Raw genomic sequence first — 19,037 nt, forward strand, 5'->3', positions numbered from 1 at the left:
TCTCTATCCTTACCCCTTCCCACCAAAAAAAAATTTGCCAGGCATGGTAGCATGTGCCTGAAGTCCTAGCTGCTTGAGGCTGAGGCAGGAGGATTGCTTGAGCCCAGCAGTTTGAGGCTCCAGTAAGCCATGACTCACTACTGCACTCCAGCCTGGGCAACAGAGTGAGACCCTGTCTCTCTCAAAAAACAAACAAACAAACAAACAAACAAACAAAACACCAGAGGATTTGAGTAGACATCTCTCCAGAGATGACATAAAAATTGCTAACAGGTGCATAAAAAGATGCTCAACATCACTAATGACCAGGGAAATACAAATTGAGGGCATTATGAGATTCTACCTCACACCTATTAGAATAGCTATTATCAAAAAGACAAGAGATAACAAATGTTGATGAGGGTGTGGAGAAAGGGAACCCTTGTACACTGTTGGTGGGAATGTAGATTGGTACAACCATTATAGAAAACAGAATAGAGGTTCCTAAAGAGATTAAAAATGGAACTGCCATAGGATCCAGCAATCCCTCTTCTGGGTATATACCCAAAGGAAATGAAATCACCACCTTGTAAAGATATCTGCATTTCCAAGTTCGTTGTAGCATTATTCACAGTAGCCAAGATGTGGAAACAACCAAGATGACCATCAATGGATGAATAGATAAAGAAATGTGTTCTTACACACACACACACGGAAGTGGAACATTATTCGACTTAAAAAAGGAGATCCTACCACTTGCCACAACTTGGCTAGACCTAGAAGACATTCTGCCAAGTGACATAAGCCAGACACAGAAAGAAAAATATTGCATGATTTCACTTACATGTGGAATCTTAAATACACAGATAGAGAATAAAACAATGATTACCAGGGTCAAGTGTGGAGGGCAGAAAGTGGGGAGATATAGATCAAAGGATACAAAGTAGCAAATATGTAGGAATATATATGGAATCTTAAACATACAGATAGAGAATAAAGCATGATTACCAGGGTCAAGTGTGGAGAGAGAATAAAGCATGATTACCAGGGTCAAGCAGGCAGAAAGTGGGGAGATACAGGTCAAAGGATACAAAGTAGCAAATATGTAGGACAAACAAGTTGGAAGATCTAACGTGTGACATGAGGATGACAGCTAATAATAGTGTATTATATTTAGGGGTTTTGCTAAATTAGTAGATTATAGCTATTCTCGCCACAAGAAGAACAAATACGTATCTGAGTGAGATGATGGATATAGTAATATTAATTTGTTCCACTACAGTAACCATTAAACTATATTATATAAATAATACAATATTAACACTTCTTATATAAATAATATAATATAATATTAACACTGTTATATAAATAATTAATATAGTATAATATATAAATTATAAAATATATAATAAATGTGTAATTAACATAGATAATGTACTATATTATATGATGATACTATATGTGTATCTTACAACATCAGATTGTATGACTTAAATATACATAATACAATTTATTTGAGAAAAAAGAATAGTGAATACATTAGATGCCCACTGTGTGTCTGGCACTCTTCTAAGTGCTTTGCATAATGACTCATTTAATCCTTTGAATAACTAAATGAGAGGGGCCCAGATATTACCCTCATTTTACAGGAAAAAAACTGAAGAACAGAGGGGCTTAAATAACTTACCCAAGGCCTCTCACCTAGGAAGTGGCAGAACCACGATGAATGATGTCACCAAGGTGGGGAAGGAGTTGTGGAGGCAAGAGGGCTTTTCCTAATACAGAACCATTTACTCAACCTGAGAAAAGGCTACAAATGGGGTGCTGGGGAGACAGGGGCATGCCAGTCCTCCTGGCTTGCTTTGGGTGTGGATGTCCATCTGATTGTCACCTCTTCTTGTGCAGGCTGGCCCTGCAGCATGGGGACGGCCATGTTGTGGATTACCTGTCCCAGCCGGTCATCGACTACATCCTCAAAAGCCAGCTGTACATCAATGCCTCCGGCTAGCAGCTACACAGTGCTCGGCTCCACTCTCCCCTCGTCCTCCGGCAACACAATGGCCCCTCCATCTTTGTCAGCCCCCTGTTTCTCTCCTGCCTCTCTGTTTCTCCATCTCCTCGTCTTGACTGTTTTCCCTACTTGCTGACTTAACCCCCCATAGTGTGGGGGACCTGCAGAGAACCATGGCATTCCCTATTCCACAGTCATCTTTGGACAGACTTTCCTCTAGTCTCCGGGTTGGGGGTGGGTGAGGGAATGGGGTGGGAGTTGGGGGAAGTGCAGTCCTTGGAGATGTACTGGTGTCCGTCTCCCAGCATGCTCTAGAGAGGCGGCTCTGGTGCCCATTCTCCCAGCATGCTCTGGGGAGGCGGCTCTGGTGCCCATCCTCCCAGCATGCTCTAGAGAGGCGGCTCTGGTGCCCCTCCTCCCAGCATGCTCTGGGGAGGCGGCTCTGGCTCTCGCCTTCCCAGCATGCCCTTTACTACAAAGGGCTATTTTTCTTTTCTTTCTTTTGTTTATTTATTTTTATTTGTTCACTCCCTGTAGAACTTGGATGAAATCAGTGTCCATGGTTCTTTATGTTTGTAGTCTTGATGTGCTCCTGTGATATTACTTCCCCTCTGATAGGACATTGTAGCCAGCCTCAGCACTCAACTCAGTGAGTGCATCAGGGCCACACCCAGTAGAGAAGGCCAAGCAACCTCCACTTCTTCAGCACCACACACACGCACACACACACACACGCACACATGCGTGCGCACCCGCGCACGCACATACACACACACACATAGCAGTAGCAGCAGCAGCAGCAACCTTTGATCAGGAGTGAGATTTTCGGGTTGTGAAACCTGGGACGCAAGTCTGGGAATAGTCGGTTTTCTCAGAATAATTTGAATCTGTTTTCTTAGTTTCAAATGACCATTTCCCTGATGCTCTGAGCTTATGATCACACAGAGCCAGTCCATCCTCATTTCCTGGTGGCATCTGTTCATTTACTTATGTGGGCTGTAGCTGATGGCACAGTGCGGGTTCCCTACCAGCCAGGGGTTTCCAAGGGACCTTTGGAGGCCATGCTTAGACACATTCCTGAATCTGAGAAGAATCACATAGGCAGGACCAGATCCAGATCGTGCAGTCATGTCATAAAAAAACAAAACAAAACAAAACAAAAAAACACTAGGAGTCCACTCAACCCTGGAAGTCTTTGCTAATTGGAATTATGTATTGTCTGTTGGGCTGGGAAATGTCTCTTTCATATTGTAAGTCCAGGATGAACTAGGAGAAAGCAATTTGTTGCCCTGATGATAGCTGATGATTTTCACCCTCTCTAGCTGAGGTAACTCAGACAGCGCATGAGGTCAGTTTCTTCTTGAGAAGCAGTGCCTTGGTCTTGTTTCTGTGGTTGGTTCTAGCCCCTGCAGAGCCCGGGAGCTGCAGGAACTGTCTGAGAAAATCTCCCTAATAGGACAGTGGGTTCTCAGAAGGGAGATCTGGGAGGGGTCAGGAGCCACTAAGTTGTTTCACTCCTTTTTTCTCTAATTTTCTACCTTCCTCTCTGCTCCTGCAGACAGTTTTGCCAGCTTTCCTTCTGGTTACTGGGGTCTCATGCGTGTCCTGCTTGGAGATCCATAAGGAAATTGCTGTGTTGTGCTTTGTGTCTCTCATCCAGTCTCTGGCTCTTGGGATTCTGGTCTTTGAGAAATAGTCCCAGAGTATTAGGATACTTTTATCAAAATCTAGTACCAGCTACGGCCAGAAGGGGCCAGGTGAGACCTGAAAGCAAAGAAAATGTTCTTTACCACACATTTCACATCTGCGACATCCTTCAATTGCAGGAAAAGGAACTTGATTTAACAGAAGAATATGGTAGAGCAGCATCCAGAAAGTCTGTTATTCCTCTTGGATTTTTTGAAATAATCTTCAGAGGAAGGAAGGAAAATCCTATTTTTGGGTATCAGTGTTTAACTAGGGATCATGAAATAATAAACTGAAAAAAACTTTGGAGTTCAGTTCGTCCAACACTTTCCTCTGCTCCCTGGGAGCAGAGGCCCATGGGATTAAATGGCTGGTCCAGGTCAGCCAGCAGGTGTAGGGCCGACAAGATATTGTTTCCCTGACCCCTAGGCCGTCACACCACACCCTCCGTTTCCTCATGTTGCTGACCAGGTACCCATGTGATTTCTACACTTCCCAAGCCTTACCCTGGCATCTTTCTTTTAAATTATATCTGTCCCAGGTGCTCCCCACACATAGGATGGTAATGCCAGTCCCAGGGGAGGGTGTGATAGTAAGGAAGGCCACTGTTAGGTTTCCTTTAGAAATAAAGAGATCTCAGCAGCATGGAAGAAATCCCAGAAACCGACTCCATCAATCCAAGAAAGAATTGCTTTGTGGAAGGTGAAGGAAGACCCAGAGAGTGCTCAGGATGATTCTATTGCTGGAGAGCGAAAGATGGAACAGCCTTGTCCAGGAAGAACAGTCATAAGCCAGGAAATGAAACAAAGGAAAACAGGTGCCTGAATTTCCTGGGGAAACATGGCTTGTTTAAGGACTTGGAGTTATGGATGGAATTTATGCGACCCACGTGAGCAGACCTGAGGAAGGCTCGATTTCTTTTGTTTCTTTGGTCCACTCTGTCACTCTGCTCTGGTCAAGCCCCATTTGATCTACAGCCCATGAGAAGGAATGAGGCTGGTTCTGCACTCTCAGCATGCAGTCAGAAGGCATGTGGGAGTGGGGAAGGAAAGTGAGATGAATTAAGACAAAGAACAGGTGCCATAGAAGTAGATTTCTAGGAATGAAGTGGGGCAGATCTTATCTTTGTGGATTACAGGCGCTGTACTAAAAACAGGTTTCCTATTTAATATAAAGAGAAAGTGAATCTTCTTTTGAATAGAATCGTCCATTCCCATTGCCGCACTCCCCACCCCGCAAACACACACACACACGCCCTACTCTTCATTTGCTAGGGGAAGGTCACAGCACAACTGAATCCAGGACAGGACATTGTGACCGTGACTCAGCCACAGTCAATACCAGAAAGATGATTCAGAGTCTGAAGTGGTGCCCCAGGTGCCATCAGGATAACCAGGATAAGCCCTGACTTTGCCTCTGGGGTCCTGTTCCGTTCCTTCCTGCAAAGCCAAATCCAAAGCATGGCTCAGAGGTTGTGAGAAAGGCATGGACTGGAACAATCGTGTCCAGAGGGGTCTGGAGCTTTGTTTCCTGCCCACCAGCAAAATATTTGTCTCTCCCATTTTTCTGAAAGTGGCTGAAGTAAGAACAGGCAGAAGGAAAACCCTTTTTGTCAATAACTCTGTCCTTAAGGAATGGTCCTCTGGGAGGGCTGTGCTGCTAGCGGGTACCTCAGTCACACATCCCCAACCCAAGGTAGCCTCTAGAGCCTTCTTGCTTTCATTTTCCTTGAATGTACATAGGAAAAAGGGGTAAAGTCTCTTACTGAAGTGCCTGAAACCCAGAGCTAGAGCTTCTAGAGATGCCGTTCTTCCTGTCTCAGCTTGGCCAGCCTTTCAACGATGTTCTCTAGTTTCAAGCTCCAGCTTCTCAGAAAGAATTAAAGAACTTGCTGTTCAAATTAAGTAGAAAGTGAGACTCAATAATAATTGAACTACAGCAAAAGGCAGAGAATTACAGGGAGAAACAACTTGTACTTAACAGCCCAATTCTACTCTCCCCAAACTGACACACACACACACACACACACACACACTCACACTCTTTTAGGGGACTAAGAGAGAGAAGCATGTTATTACATTTTACTCATCCAAACAGTAATGCAAAAATAAAACAGTAGAATATGAAAAGCTCAGGATCTCTCCCAAGGCTACCTACTGCAGGAGGGCCAACAGGTGAGACGGGAAGAATGGAAACAGGGACGGATTTTGTAGCTCATACAATTAGGACACCTTAGGAATAGCATTGTAGTAATGGTGATGAATATGCTCTGCCAAATTCATCCAGTCTGCACCATCTTATAGCTGCCCAGCACACTCCACTGTTCATGTGGTCTTTTTGCAGTGTGAGTTTGGAGTGTCCTATTAGCCTGTTCTGGTTAGGAATGAGTTCATGGCTCTTTCCCTCAACCTTAGTCTAGTCCCAGGGCTGAGGATTCAGCTGGATCCACATTGTCTTGAGGGTTGGCGTGGGGAGGGGGAAGCTTTTTTGAATCGCTTTTTGATCACATAATCTGCCATTTTAAGAGTAAGATTTGCTTTATGGAAATCAATTCATTAATAAAAAATGATATTCAAGTTGCAATACCATTTCACAGTGAAATATTTTGAGTACAGTTTTGTTGCTAGAATAGTCATGGGCAAGAGTTTTATGCAAAATGTTTCAATTATGTTAATAAATAAGACAATGCTACAAGAGTCTTGTGTCTTGGTCAAGAACTTTGTGAGTTGCAGCATTAATCACTTTTTTTCATAATTTTACTTGACAGGAGACAACAGTTGTAAAAATGTACTTAGAACAAGTGGTTTCCTGCCTGGTTCAGCTGATGCCACATGTGTAATATAAAAGTATGTACAGCCACATCCAAGGATGACAAAGGGAAGAATAATTAGCAAATTTGTAAATTGTATCTCCGTTTTCTTAGTTTTGAAACATTAAATCTTAGATCTTGATTAATTTGCATAGTCCAGTGTTGGTTAACTTTGGCTCCTCAATGAAATTAGTACTTTATGAAATAAAATTATACTTGTGAAAATGAAAAACTTGAACAACTTTTTAGCTTGAAAGATCTTAACTAAAACAGAACTTGTTAAACTCGCAATTTGCTTTGGCAATGTAAACAAGCAAAAGTGAACAATTTGTTAACTGTTCAATCCTGCTGTGGTTATCAGTTCTTATTTCACCTTCAGTCATATCACACACCCTGTATTGGGTTAGGTGTGAACGGTGATTGCCGTTAGCTAATTATCAGATATGATTCAGAAGGTGAAACAGCAATTCCCTATTAGGCCAGCTCATTGAAGGGTTAGCCGTTTGTTTATCAGATTCATTTTTTAAACGAATCATTTGGTTCTTGGGGTTCTTAGTATTTTTTTTCTTTTTTTTTTTTTGGCTTAAAATTGAGATGTGGCAGCTTTGTGTGCATCCATGTGGGTTTCATGGCACATCATAATGATGCTTGATATGCTTGTAAATTGATCACTCATGTTTACATTTGCTATTTCGTTCACAAAGCTGAACACTGCCTTTTTTTCCTTGTCCTGAGAGTACATAATGATGAAATCTCATTTATTTGCTTTGGGTTTTTTTGTTTGTTTTGTTTTGTTTTGTTTTGTTTTGAGACAGAGTTTTGTTCTTGTCGCCCACACTGGAGTGCAATGGCGCGATCTCGGTTCACTGCAATATCAGCCTCCTGGGTTCAAGTAATTCTCCTGCCTCAGGCTCTAGAGTAACTGGGATTACAGGCACCTGCCACCATGCGCAGCTGATTTTTGTATTTTTAGTAGAGACAGGGTTTTGCCATGTTGGCCAGGCTGGTCTCAAACTCCAGACCTCAGGTGGTCTGCATGTCTCGGCCTCCCAAAGTGCTGGGATTACAGGCGTGAGCCACAGCGTTCAGCCAAGAGCTCATTTAAAGTGAAATATAAACACTGGTTTAACTTTCTAACTTATAAAATATATACACTAAATATGAATTAACATATGTGCACATACACATTTCTTCCCTTATGACCTATATATAAGCTTTAGATCTTCGGATTTCCTAGAAAGTTCCATGTAGCCAATAGTAGGAAGAAAGGAGAGAAAAATTCTAATCTGTGTTCTCCAGGTGGGAAAATTGAACCATAGCAATAATCTGTAACATTCCCATTACCATGCAAAACATTAAAAGAAGACACAATAAACATATTCCTGGTCCTTGAGACTTGTTCAAAACATTGAATATTACTAAGCATCTTCTTATCCTTTTCTCCAGCCTCTCAAGAGTCTGAGAGAAGTACTGGAGAGTACTGAAAAGAAACCACATCCTTGGAGAAGACCAGAAATACACCTGCTAAGAAGTTATAGTCTATGGGCAGTTTCATTTCCAACCCTCTCTCCAAACAGAGGTCCCTAACAGCTAAAGTAGATGATGACATTTGTAATAGCTTACCAACAGCATAATTAACCATAAACTCTCAGAGGAGAAGTGCAAGAAAGCTTTCACTATGAACTACTAATACTGATGAAAAATCAGAAGGAAAGCTTCCTTATCTTGGCAGGGTCAGGTTAAGGACTGACAACATGAGGCTAGATCCTGGGGAAGCCACATCCCCTTCTCTCTTCTTAGGGATAACTTTTCAGGTCCTTAGAAATGAGAGAATTATTTGTACACCAAGGGAAGTCCCATAAGTCATTTTTCTATTCCCCATCCCACCTCTACTCAGGTATCATCTCCCATTTGTCAGGGAAGATAGCCTTACGACTTTTTTTTTTCTTTTTTTTTTTGAGGCAGAGTCTCTTTCTGTTGCCCAGGCTGGAGTGCAGTGGCGTGATCTTGGCTCACTGCAAGCTCCACCTCCCAGGTTCATGCCTTTCTCCTGCCTCAGCCTCCCAAGTAGCTGGGACTACAAGTGCCCGCCACCATGCCCGGCTAATTTTTTTGTATTTTTAGTAGAGATGGGGTTTCACCATGTTAGCCGGGATGGTCTCAATCTCTTGACCTCATGATCCACCCATCTTGGCCTCCCAAAGTGCTGGGATTATAGGCATGAGCCACCACGCCCAGCCTCTTACAACTTTTAAAACAATCTATTCCATTGAGGAATCCTTATATGATTACACATATCATGGTTATTAACTAATGGGATCCTTCACCAAGTTTCCTAGAACATGTACTGTCTGATCTTACACTTGGAAGAGACAGCCAATCACCGACAATGCATTTTCTCCTTTCACAATGTAGAATTGTCACTGTGAAGTGGCTTCCTAACAAAGGACTACATCTTCCAGACCTCTTTGCATGGTAGATGTGATCGTTTTGCTGGGTTTTGGACCATAGCACATGAGGCCCTCCCAAGCCTGGCCTTCCTGTGTCTCCTTCCTCCATGTTCTTTTCCCTTTCCATCAGCTGGTGACAACCAGCTGGAATGGCCACAACCCTCCATCCCCCAGGCAACCTTAGAAGTCACATGTTGTAAATGGCAGGGCCTCTGAAATGACTGTGGAGTCTGGGCAGTGGTTGTTAATTATAGCAAGAGATCTGTAGAATGTGTAATTGGGTATGCCAAGACAAGATTACAAATTCATTTTCACAGAAGGTAAAGCAAAGTGACCAGACCTATCAGAATTTGAGGGTCAATGGACAGAAGCAGAATTGTTTTCTCAGCCACTTGCATAGATGACCAATTCAAGATCTTAATTTAGTACATTTTAACTTCTTAAAAAGCATGATATATGCACCACAAACTATTAATTTTACCTTCATTTTATAGCTGATGAAAAAGATAAGAATATTAACTACATCCCCCCCTCCCTCCACCCAGCTTGAATTGTTCTAGAAATAAAGTTTTATGCTTAGGAGACAGCATCAGTTAAACCTCATAAAAATCTCATTGACAGCATCATCAATCCCATATGGTTGGAAAGGGCAAAGTAAGATGCTCAGTAGTGGGAACTGAAGATGCTAACTCTAGGACCTATGCCATTTCTGTGGCATTTTCATTTCCATTGCTTTGGTACCATCATAGGCTTAGAGTTTAGTAAATCAGAAACTGACCCCAAGCATCTAACAATTGTTCTTTATTTAAAAACACTTTCAGGAAAATCCAAGGAAATACAGAAGCAAGGCAGCACCATAGTCTTCCCAGCTGAGGTGGAAGTGCCTCTGGTTTCTCCAGGAATTCCCAATGGTGTTATCATGACTCTATAGTCTGTTGCAATCAGTTGTAGAAAGGCGCAGAGTGACAGCTGGAATGCAAAGAAATGTGCACAACCCAGAGCTCTGTCAGCTTTGCCAAAATTCAAGTGCCCCCATGGGAGGGTCTTGCAACATACGCTCTGTTGAGCAAAGAGGTTGCAAACCAAGCCGTTATTGCAATAAATATCACTTGTGACAGACAAGGTTTGTAAGTTTAAGTTTATTTTTTAAAAATGCTTGTCTTCCTCACTAGACAATCAACTCTATGAGGGCAGAGACTATGTCAACACTGTCCCACCAGCCCCTGGCACACAGTAGGTACTCAATAAATATATGTTGGAAGGATGGATGGAGGTAATGGATGGAAAGATGGATGGAAGGATGAATGGAGGGATGGATGTGACCCAGCTGAAGTGTGAGTAGGAACATTCTCTTATTATGAGTGGAGGAAAGAGAGAGGAGATTGAGAAAATAAGATAAAATACATTGATGCATATCACTTTTGGTGTTTGAAAAGTAGGATTGAATTAGGACTAATAAATCTAGAGAATTTTACCTCTTTCAATGCCCAAGCCACACTTTTCTATCACTTTGAAACCGAAAAAGTAAATACCTTCCCAACATTTGCTTTGCTGGTAGGAAATGCTTTAATAAAAATGCAATCTCTAAGTTGCCATGGCATCATTAAAAGAAAGGATGTCACGCCCAGGTCCAGAGCTTGAAGGTGGCAGGCACCAGCAAGCACCATTGCTCCAAATGGTCCTGGCTTACAGGTCCTCACTCCAACACTGCTCACTTCTTCCAGCTTGAAAGTGGAGAACATGTTCACAGGCTGGGTTGTAAGTAGGGGAAACTCTGATCAGCAAGAAGCTTGCAGAAGACAATATGAGGCAATAGTATTTTACTGGCCACAGTGTGACTGGGTTGCACTCTGTTCTGACATTAGGAAGAATTTCATGCCTGGGCAAAGTCAAAGTTTTTTCTTTTAGTCGCATTACTCAAAGAATAAGTTGACTATAACCCAACAGCACTTGTCCAAATTCTGGGACTCCATTTACGACTATTCTGAGGCAAACATCTGCCTGTGCAGTTTGTCCTTCCATCCAGTCTATTCTTTGGGGTCCAGATCCTTGGTCAATCTCACACCCAGTGCTATCTGCCTCATTGCCCAGCATCAGGAAGCAAGGAGTATGGTGCAATAAGACAACCTCCTGGCCACGGGATCAGGAATGGGGTCAGGTCAGTTGACCTGAGCATACCCATTAAACATGTTCAAATGTCCCCATCCCACCCACCCACATGACATGGCTCCCGAGCCCTGAGATCTGTATCCCAAGAACCTCAGTTGAGAAATCTTTATGGCAGTTTCACTGTTGCTCAAGAGCCTGGGTATTGTAGCAGCCTGGTGGCAGGTTGTCCCTAATGTTCTCCAAGTTCTTCACATCAGCCAGAATCCCATCTATGCTTGTCTCCAGCAAATGGAGGTGGCCCCTCTGCCGACGTGCCCTCTCTTCCAGCTCTGACATCATGGGCCGCAGTTGGCTGCTGATCTGGGTCTTGGCTCGGGAAAGCTTCTGCTCCAATAAGATCAGCCCCTCTTCATCTACACTGACAGGCTGGTCTATTTCAAGGAATGAGACACGAGTTAACATAGAAAAGCTGTAGTTAGATCTCCTTGAACACGAGTGCCCTTCTATACCCATAACTAATTCCCATTTCCACTTGCCTACAGCAAATAGTATACCATGAATTTTAAAGCTTATTTTAAATTAGAAATCATCTAGAAAGAGTTCTGAGAGGGCCAGCCTAGTTACTGGGCTATGAACAACCCTGTTCAAGACTCTGAGCTATCTAGTTCAGCAACATGATGTCTGGAGTTTTCCTTTCGTGTTAAGGTCAATAGTTTATGCTCTGAAAAAAGAAAAAAGAGGACTGAAGGTCATAGGGGACTGAGCACTATCCAAGGCATTTGCCTATCATAGGTCACTGCTAGGATTAGAATCAACTCCAAATTATGCTTTCCGAACCACCTTTAAGAAATATCTTGCTGTTTTCTATTAGAAGACCTTAAGAAACTGGCTGAGCTTCAGGGTTATAGAGGCCAAGGTATGCTTTGCCATTTGGGGAATGGATTCCAGCTGCTAGAAATTGATGTCAGACATCATTCCACCTTGAAACAGCAGTCATCTGACTAGATGTTATTTTATTTCCAATTTAAAATAAAATCACATTTGTTCAGGTATGTGTTACCCATACACTATCTAAAACTAAATGTCAGTATGAAGGGCACCTGGCCAGACCCATTTAGTTCAAATAGGTTGGAGTGGCCTTGGTCAATTCGAACTCAAGGTCAAGTTGCCTCACATATCTGAGCTGAAGTGATAGTATTTGACTGCATGAGTTTATTATACCTAGAACAATTAATCTCTTATTGTCCTAGGACTTAAGAGAGTGCACAGAGTAGAAACAATACTGTAACAAAAATGTTGATCCAAATGGATCTTTCACTTGGGGTCAGGGAGAACTTAGGAATTTAGGATTTTATGACACACAGAGGAAGTTAAGTAAGCTTGGGAACAAAATAACCTTGTCTATGGGAAGGTGGCATGAGTTACTAGAAAAGAACACGAGCATTGGAGGCAAAAAGATCTCAGTTTGGATCCTGCCTCTGCAATTTACTACGTGACCTGTGGGGCATTATTAACCTCTGAGCCTCAGTTCAATCTTTCATGAAATAAAATAATAAAAATGATAAAACCCACCATACAGGACTTTTACAAGACAACTGATATTACACCATGAAAACATGTGACACATGGTAAATGTTTAATAGCTCCCATCTACCCTGCTCTCCCTACTCTCTCATATTCTCTTTACAGGTCTAATTAGTTTCATTGCCTTTTTTTTTAGAACACTAAACAACGCTGCTAAAGTCTCAATTGGGGAGGTTTTTTGTTTTTTTTTTTTTTTCCTCAATCCTTTGAGAGCAGTTTACTCTTTTGGGTTCATTGGATCACAAAGCAGACCCAAGACTATAACAACACAGATGATATTGGCCTCTCAGGGTGATGATGACACCCTACAGAAAAATCCAGTTTCAAAGTTGTTCTACTGAACTGGAATAGCAGAGCCAAACCTTTTCCTAAATGTTACTGGAATCTGTGACGAATCTCTAGTTCCACGTCTGCTGCAGTCCAAGCTTCATAAAACAGACCAAATGAGGGTTTGATATCAGCTCTACCTAAATCCAGATATTTAACCAAAATAAGTTTTCTTTTGGGAGTGATTCTGTAGGGAAACCTGATTTTCTTCCACATCGTGCCATCAGCTCTTGCTAAAATTATCTCACAGGCCTACTCTCATCACATTTCTTCTGGGTTATTTACCCAAGCAGCTCAAGTTCCTCCCACTGGTTATATCAAGGTATAACTTTGGTTTGGGGAGGAACAAATGTAAAATCAGCAAGTGATTCTTTTTTATTTTTCCTTTTTTTTTTTGAGACAGTCTTGCTCTGTTCCCCAGGCTGGAGTGCAGTGGTGCAATCTTGGCTCACTGCAATCTCCGCCTCCCAGGTTCAAGCGATTCTCCTGCCTCAGACTCCCGAATAGCTGGGATTACAGGCTTCCACCACCATATCCAGCTAATTTTTGTACTTTTAGTAGAGACAGGGTTTCACCATGTTGGCCAGGCTGGTCTTGAACTCCTGACCTTGGGTGATCCACCCGCTTCAGTCTCCCAAAGTGCTAGGATTACAGGCGTGAGCCACCATACCCAGCCGGCAAGTGATTCTTGACTTCACAGACTGGGAAAATCTTCCTTCACATCTTCCCAGCCACCATTCTACTGCCTTAGAGTAGGATCCTGTCATTTATCTCCTAAATTATTTCAACAATATCTTAAGTGGTCTCAACCTGCCTTCTCTCTAACCCCCACTTCAAGCTTTTCTCCATTTGGCTGCCCTAGTGATCTTTCTGAAATATACAGTGGTGATGTTATTCTTCTGCTTAAAACTGTCCACTGGCTTCTCAGGGCCCAGGCCAGATTCCTTAGCAGGATTCCCAAGCTGTCTCATGTTCTGTGAAGTTGCTTGTATATACCCGTTCTTTGGCCCACAGACCTTTACCCCCAAGTGCAATAGATGTTCAGTGACCCATCTTAGCAATCGTAAAACAGGGTCCAGTAAATGTAAGGGAACCTGCCCAAAGTATCTGGGCCTGGAAACAAAGCACATTTACTGATCTCCTTAAGGAAAGCTGAGATTCCCCTTCACTGGGGCTAGGTATAGCGAGTGTTCTGGAGCAAAGCCCTGGAGCATGGAGCTGGAAGGCTGTGGGTACTTCACATACCCATCAGATGCAGGAGGCCGTCCAATGTGTTGAGTGTGTCTTGGATTGTAACCCCAATGTTCTTGGCTCTGGTATCAAGCCTCTGGGCTTCTGTAATCACCTGAGGACAAATAAGCACAAACCAGCCTTGAAAAGATATTCTCCATGTTGGCAAGTTGAAAGGGATCTCCCGTGGAAAGCAACAGGAACTCACCATCTGTACTGCATCCATATTCGTGTCAAACTCCAGCTCCTTCATTTCCAGCTCTCCTTCCACTTCCCTCATCTCACTCTTCAGAGAGGCCAGTCCCTTTTCCATGGCCAAGGCTCCATCTGCTGTCACATTGGCTTCCAAGTTCAGACTCCCAATCTCCTGGGAGAAGAAAACGAGCCAGGGACGGAAGGAGAGATAGGGGTGAGGCACAAAAACATCCCAAAGACAACCATAGAAAAAATACAGCTGCAGCCAGGCCCTGATGGAGTAAGTTAGATGAATAATGAGAGAATCAGACTTAGGGACACACCCTTTGCCAAGCTCTGCCTCAAACAAGCTAATTTGGGGGTATGTTTTTACGGACTAGGAAGGTCAGCAGCCAGACACTGCTTCCCTCTCAGTTCAACGCTCACCAAATGTTGCACAGAGTTAGGAACCATTTGGGAAAACCCAGAGGACAAAAAAATATCATTCTCTGTCATGCGTCTTTGCTGCCGTAGTCTTTTAATCTGGGCTGCCATGGGCCACAACAGGGCTCTGAGCCTCAGAGGTTAAAATAAGCTCAATTCTCTCTTTCCCTCCACACCACCCTTGTGTTTGGTACTACTGGCACCAACACACATGTCGATTTCTTTTTACCTCTTCAATCTCACTGGAGATTTCCAGGGCCTCCCCAGCCCCATTCTTTGCCCTCTGCGCATCAGCAGCAGCACTCCCCAGGGCTCTTTCTGCTTGCTGGGTCTTGTCACTGGCATCTGAAACCTTCTGGCTGATGTAGGAGAGTCTCTTCATGGCTTCTTCAGCTTCTGCTTTTCTGTTGTCCACCTGCAGGTCAAACTCTGAAATGAAGAAAAGAAAAAACTGCCATGAAGATGAAAGCAAATTTACAAATGAGTGAAAGGGGCTGATGTTGTAAAGAAAAATTCCTGAAAGACTGTTATTACTGACTGGGGATGAGGGTGTGGGAAGTTGCGGCTGGAATTAACTTTCTTATCTAAGAGAAAGCATCTTAAAAGATGCATTGGAGGGGTTATAATTATTCCGTTGCTTAGAGAAACCGACAAGCAGCCTGCCCTGAGTTCCACAGCACTGCAAGAGTATTGAAACTGCAGAGTGCATCAGAAGCAGGTAGAATCTTTGAAGTCCAAAGCATCAAGCCAGAGTTTTAAGCCCTAAGCTCCAATGGTGAGAATTGGGGTTAGGTTTGAATGGGTAGAGAAGTACTCTCCATGAAGAAAATTCCAAAATTTTGGGAATGTTTCTCTTTTGTGCTTTAGTGAAGAAGCCTGAAATTTTAATGAAATCCTTGCAAGGCACAAATCCAAATCTCCTGGGATCTAGATGCAGTGACAAAGGCTGCTCTGTTATCACCACAAAGAAACATATCAGTTCCATACTGGAACCAACCAGACTACACAGGAAAAGGAAAAATGTCTGTATAGTAGTGGTATGTTGCATCTGTGAGAGAACTTACAGATCACATAGTTTAACCTTGTCTCTTTAAAGAGGAAGATATTAGGTTCTGGAAAGGTTACGTGACTTGCCTATGGTCACACAGCTAGTCTGGCCTGGTCAGGTGGCCCAGCAGAGATCAGAACTCAAGGCTTCTGACATCTAGCTCTATGATTACTACTACATTAAATATTAATGTATTAAGAATATCTTTAGAAAGATATTTACTAAGGATCTATTAATATCCCAATATACCTGCCACTTAGAGAGACATATGAGAATTCAAAGGAAACTGGTCATGGCTATACCCTTAAAATACTCAAGTGACCTGAACCATGAAGTACTAACCTCTGAGGTTTTTAAGGATGCTCTCAACTTCATAAAAAGTGGCATTGCCCATACTCAGTGCTTCTTGTGCTCTGCTTTTAGCAAGATTGGCACGGGAAAGCAGCTGATCTGATTTCTGTGAAAAGGCAGACAGAACGAGATTAGAGGAAGTACATTCCTGCTGGCAAAATCACTCTAACACATTTCTCTTCATGACAGCAGATCATTGTGATTCACTGCAGAGTCTAGGGGTGCTGTAGCAAACCCCTCTACAATCTGGGACAGAGCAAACTTCATAAGTCCACAACACATTCCATATAGAGAAACTCTAGTCCACCATCAGGGACAGGAACGGTTTTATAAATCATAATTTTAAACTCTATATATTTCCTGAAGCCAAGTAGTAGACTGAGCTAGACCAAAATTAGACCCAAGAGGCCTAGGTCCTACTCCTAGGTTTGAGGGCTGACTCGCTGGGCGGAGCTGAGCTAATCACACCAAGATCTCTGCAACTGTTACTTCTTCCATAAGCAGTGCCTTCATTGTTGATTTTTCCAGAAACAGGGTCTTGCTCTGTCACCCAGGCTGGAGTACAGTGGTGTAATCATGGCTCACTGCAGCCTCGAACTCATGAGCTCAAGTGATCCTCTCACCTCAGCCTCTCAAGTAGCTAGGACTATACGCACGTGTCATCATGCCCAGCTATTTTTTTATTTTTTGTAGAGATGGGGGCCTCACTACGTTGCCTACGCTGGTCTCAAACTCTTGAGTTCAAGTGATCCTCCTGGCTTGGCCTCCAAAAGTGCGGGGATTACAGGGATAAGCCACTGTACCTGGTCAGAGAACTTTTGATTATTCTTCTTGCCATGTTTATTCATATGGTAGGCATTCAATACATGTTTACTGAGTGAATGAATTAACAGAAGAATACCTCTCTCCCACTTTTTCCATTCTGTAAGAGCTGCTGTGTTTCTTCTTCCCAGTTTCCCAGATTCTTTTGTGTACGCTTGAACTCATCCATATGCCTGGTCACCAGGCTTGAGAGTGAATCAGCTTTTTGTTTGATCCTCTTTGCTTCTTCCACCTGTGAGCCCAAAGAAACCAGGGAGTCTGACTTCTGCTTACCAGTTACCACACCAGCCTTGTTAGAACCTGGCACCATTGTTTGAAAATAGCAACAGCCTTAAGAAGCCAAGAAAATAGTCACTAGCCATCCAGGCCCAAAACCTAACAGAAATGAGTCAGTATGCCCAATGAAAGTAAGGCAGCAGGTCCCCTCAATGTCAAAAAGGCTTTGTCTCTGTTCTTTATTATTTTTTAAATGTTTACATGTTAGTTTATATATTCATGGGAACATATATCCATGGGGATTGTGAATTTTTTTTCTGTAGGTAGTAAACAAAATCTTCTTAATCGAATAAGTTTGGAATCGTTAAAGGAACTGAAGGCAGAAACAATGCAAAACTTTTGAGAAGAAATCATCTCAGAGTGGCTATACATAGAGATATACTATAGGTTGGACTCAAGTGTAAACAAAAAAAACTTTATAAAAATTTCCCACAGGTTTCAACAATCCCCAGAACTAAGGAAAATACATAAAACTTTTTTTTTTTTTTTTTTTTTTTGAGACGGAGTCTCGCTCTGTCGCCCAGGCTGGAGTGCAGTGGCGCAATCTCAGCTCACTGCAAGCTCCGCCTCCCAGGTTCATGCCATTCTCCTGCCTCAGCCTCTCCGAGTAGCTGGGACTACAGGCGCCCGCCACCACGCCCGGCTAATTTTTTGTATTTTTAATAGAGACAGGGTTTCACCGTGGTCTTGATCTCCTGACCTCGTGATCCGCCCGCCTCGGCCTCCCAAAGTGCTGGGATTACAAGCGTGAGCCACCGCGCCCAGCCTGATACATAAAACTTTTATCCAGTAATAGGTTTAGCATGGGTCAAATCCTTTCCAGAGACTAGGATTGGGGTTTAAGAACAAGGAAATGGATAATGAGAAGGATAAATACTCTTCCCACTCTAAAACAGAAACGGTCAAAATGGAGAAAAAGCTGAATGGTTGAACAATATTATGGCACCCCCAGAAAAGAAAGTATTTATAGCCCTCCTGTATATCAAGCACACAGGCCAGATGCCCTCACCTGAAAGGACTGACCATTGACTCCCTGAAGCTGAGACACTGAATCCAGGAGGCGGAGACTGTGCTGATAAGACCTATCTGCTTCAATTTCCGCTTGAGTGGCCTCCCTTGTCAACTGCTGGGCCAGGGACTTGGTTTTCTCCAATCTGGTGTTGGGGGTGGGGTGGGGAGGGGGCGGTAATAAAAAGAGGACTTTGAGAATTCTTTTTTTTTTTTTTTTTTTGAGACAGGGTTTCACTCTGTTGTCCAGGCTGGAGTGCAGTGGCGTGATCACAGCTCACTGCAGCCTCATCCTCCCATGCTCAAGCAATCCTCCCAATTCAGCTTCCCAAGTAGCTGGGACTACAAGAGTGAGCCACCACACCCACCCCCCCCCCTTTTTTTTTAACAAAAGCAAAATTTCACCCTGTTGTCTTGAAAGTATGTAGTTGGAATAACCAGAAGAACCAAACAAAATTATTTATCAGATACTTGTCCCTCTCCACTAAACATAAGCCTTTTAATTTATACAGGTTGGGTCAGAAAAATTCAATCCCAAGTTCCCCACTTCTTGATAACAGAAATATATTTCTGTATTTTTATATCTCCTCATGCCATCAGATGGGTTTACTCACACCCTTCAAACACCAGAGGGTGACCATACCTCCAAGTATTGTAATCTCAATCAAAACATAAATTTTATTTAGACTAACCAATCTTTCTTTCTTCCAGTCTTAAAAATATCTGCTT

At 42.9% G+C, this 19,037-nt stretch overlaps 2 protein-coding genes across 3 annotated transcripts in view; one reads left to right on the forward strand and one right to left on the reverse strand.

The window, feature by feature from the left end:
* The window catches only part of NMNAT2 (nicotinamide nucleotide adenylyltransferase 2), a 178,393-nt gene extending 171,766 nt beyond the window's left edge, over positions 1 to 6,627 (forward strand). For both annotated transcript variants that reach the window (XM_003264439.4, XM_003264440.4), the window contains exon 11: positions 1,885 to 6,627. In XM_003264439.4, the coding sequence (XP_003264487.1) occupies positions 1,885 to 1,987 (103 nt within the window). In that variant the 3' untranslated portion in view covers positions 1,988 to 6,627. The remainder of the gene's footprint in view (positions 1 to 1,884) is intronic.
* A 3,094-nt stretch (positions 6,628 to 9,721) lies between these two features.
* LAMC2 (laminin subunit gamma 2) overlaps positions 9,722 to 19,037 on the reverse strand; it is a 59,157-nt gene continuing 49,841 nt past the window's right edge. The window contains exons 17-23 of the mRNA XM_030818776.1: positions 18,310 to 18,454; positions 17,104 to 17,256; positions 16,194 to 16,308; positions 15,033 to 15,232; positions 14,394 to 14,552; positions 14,201 to 14,300; positions 9,722 to 11,475 (exon numbers count right to left, since the gene is read on the reverse strand). Coding sequence (XP_030674636.1) covers positions 11,222 to 11,475; positions 14,201 to 14,300; positions 14,394 to 14,552; positions 15,033 to 15,232; positions 16,194 to 16,308; positions 17,104 to 17,256; positions 18,310 to 18,454 — 1,126 coding nt within the window. The 3' untranslated portion in view covers positions 9,722 to 11,221. The remainder of the gene's footprint in view (positions 11,476 to 14,200; positions 14,301 to 14,393; positions 14,553 to 15,032; positions 15,233 to 16,193; positions 16,309 to 17,103; positions 17,257 to 18,309; positions 18,455 to 19,037) is intronic.

The sequence above is a fragment of the Nomascus leucogenys genome, chromosome 9 (assembly GCF_006542625.1).
Source record: "Nomascus leucogenys isolate Asia chromosome 9, Asia_NLE_v1, whole genome shotgun sequence".
Classification (NCBI taxonomy): domain Eukaryota; kingdom Metazoa; phylum Chordata; class Mammalia; order Primates; family Hylobatidae; genus Nomascus; species Nomascus leucogenys.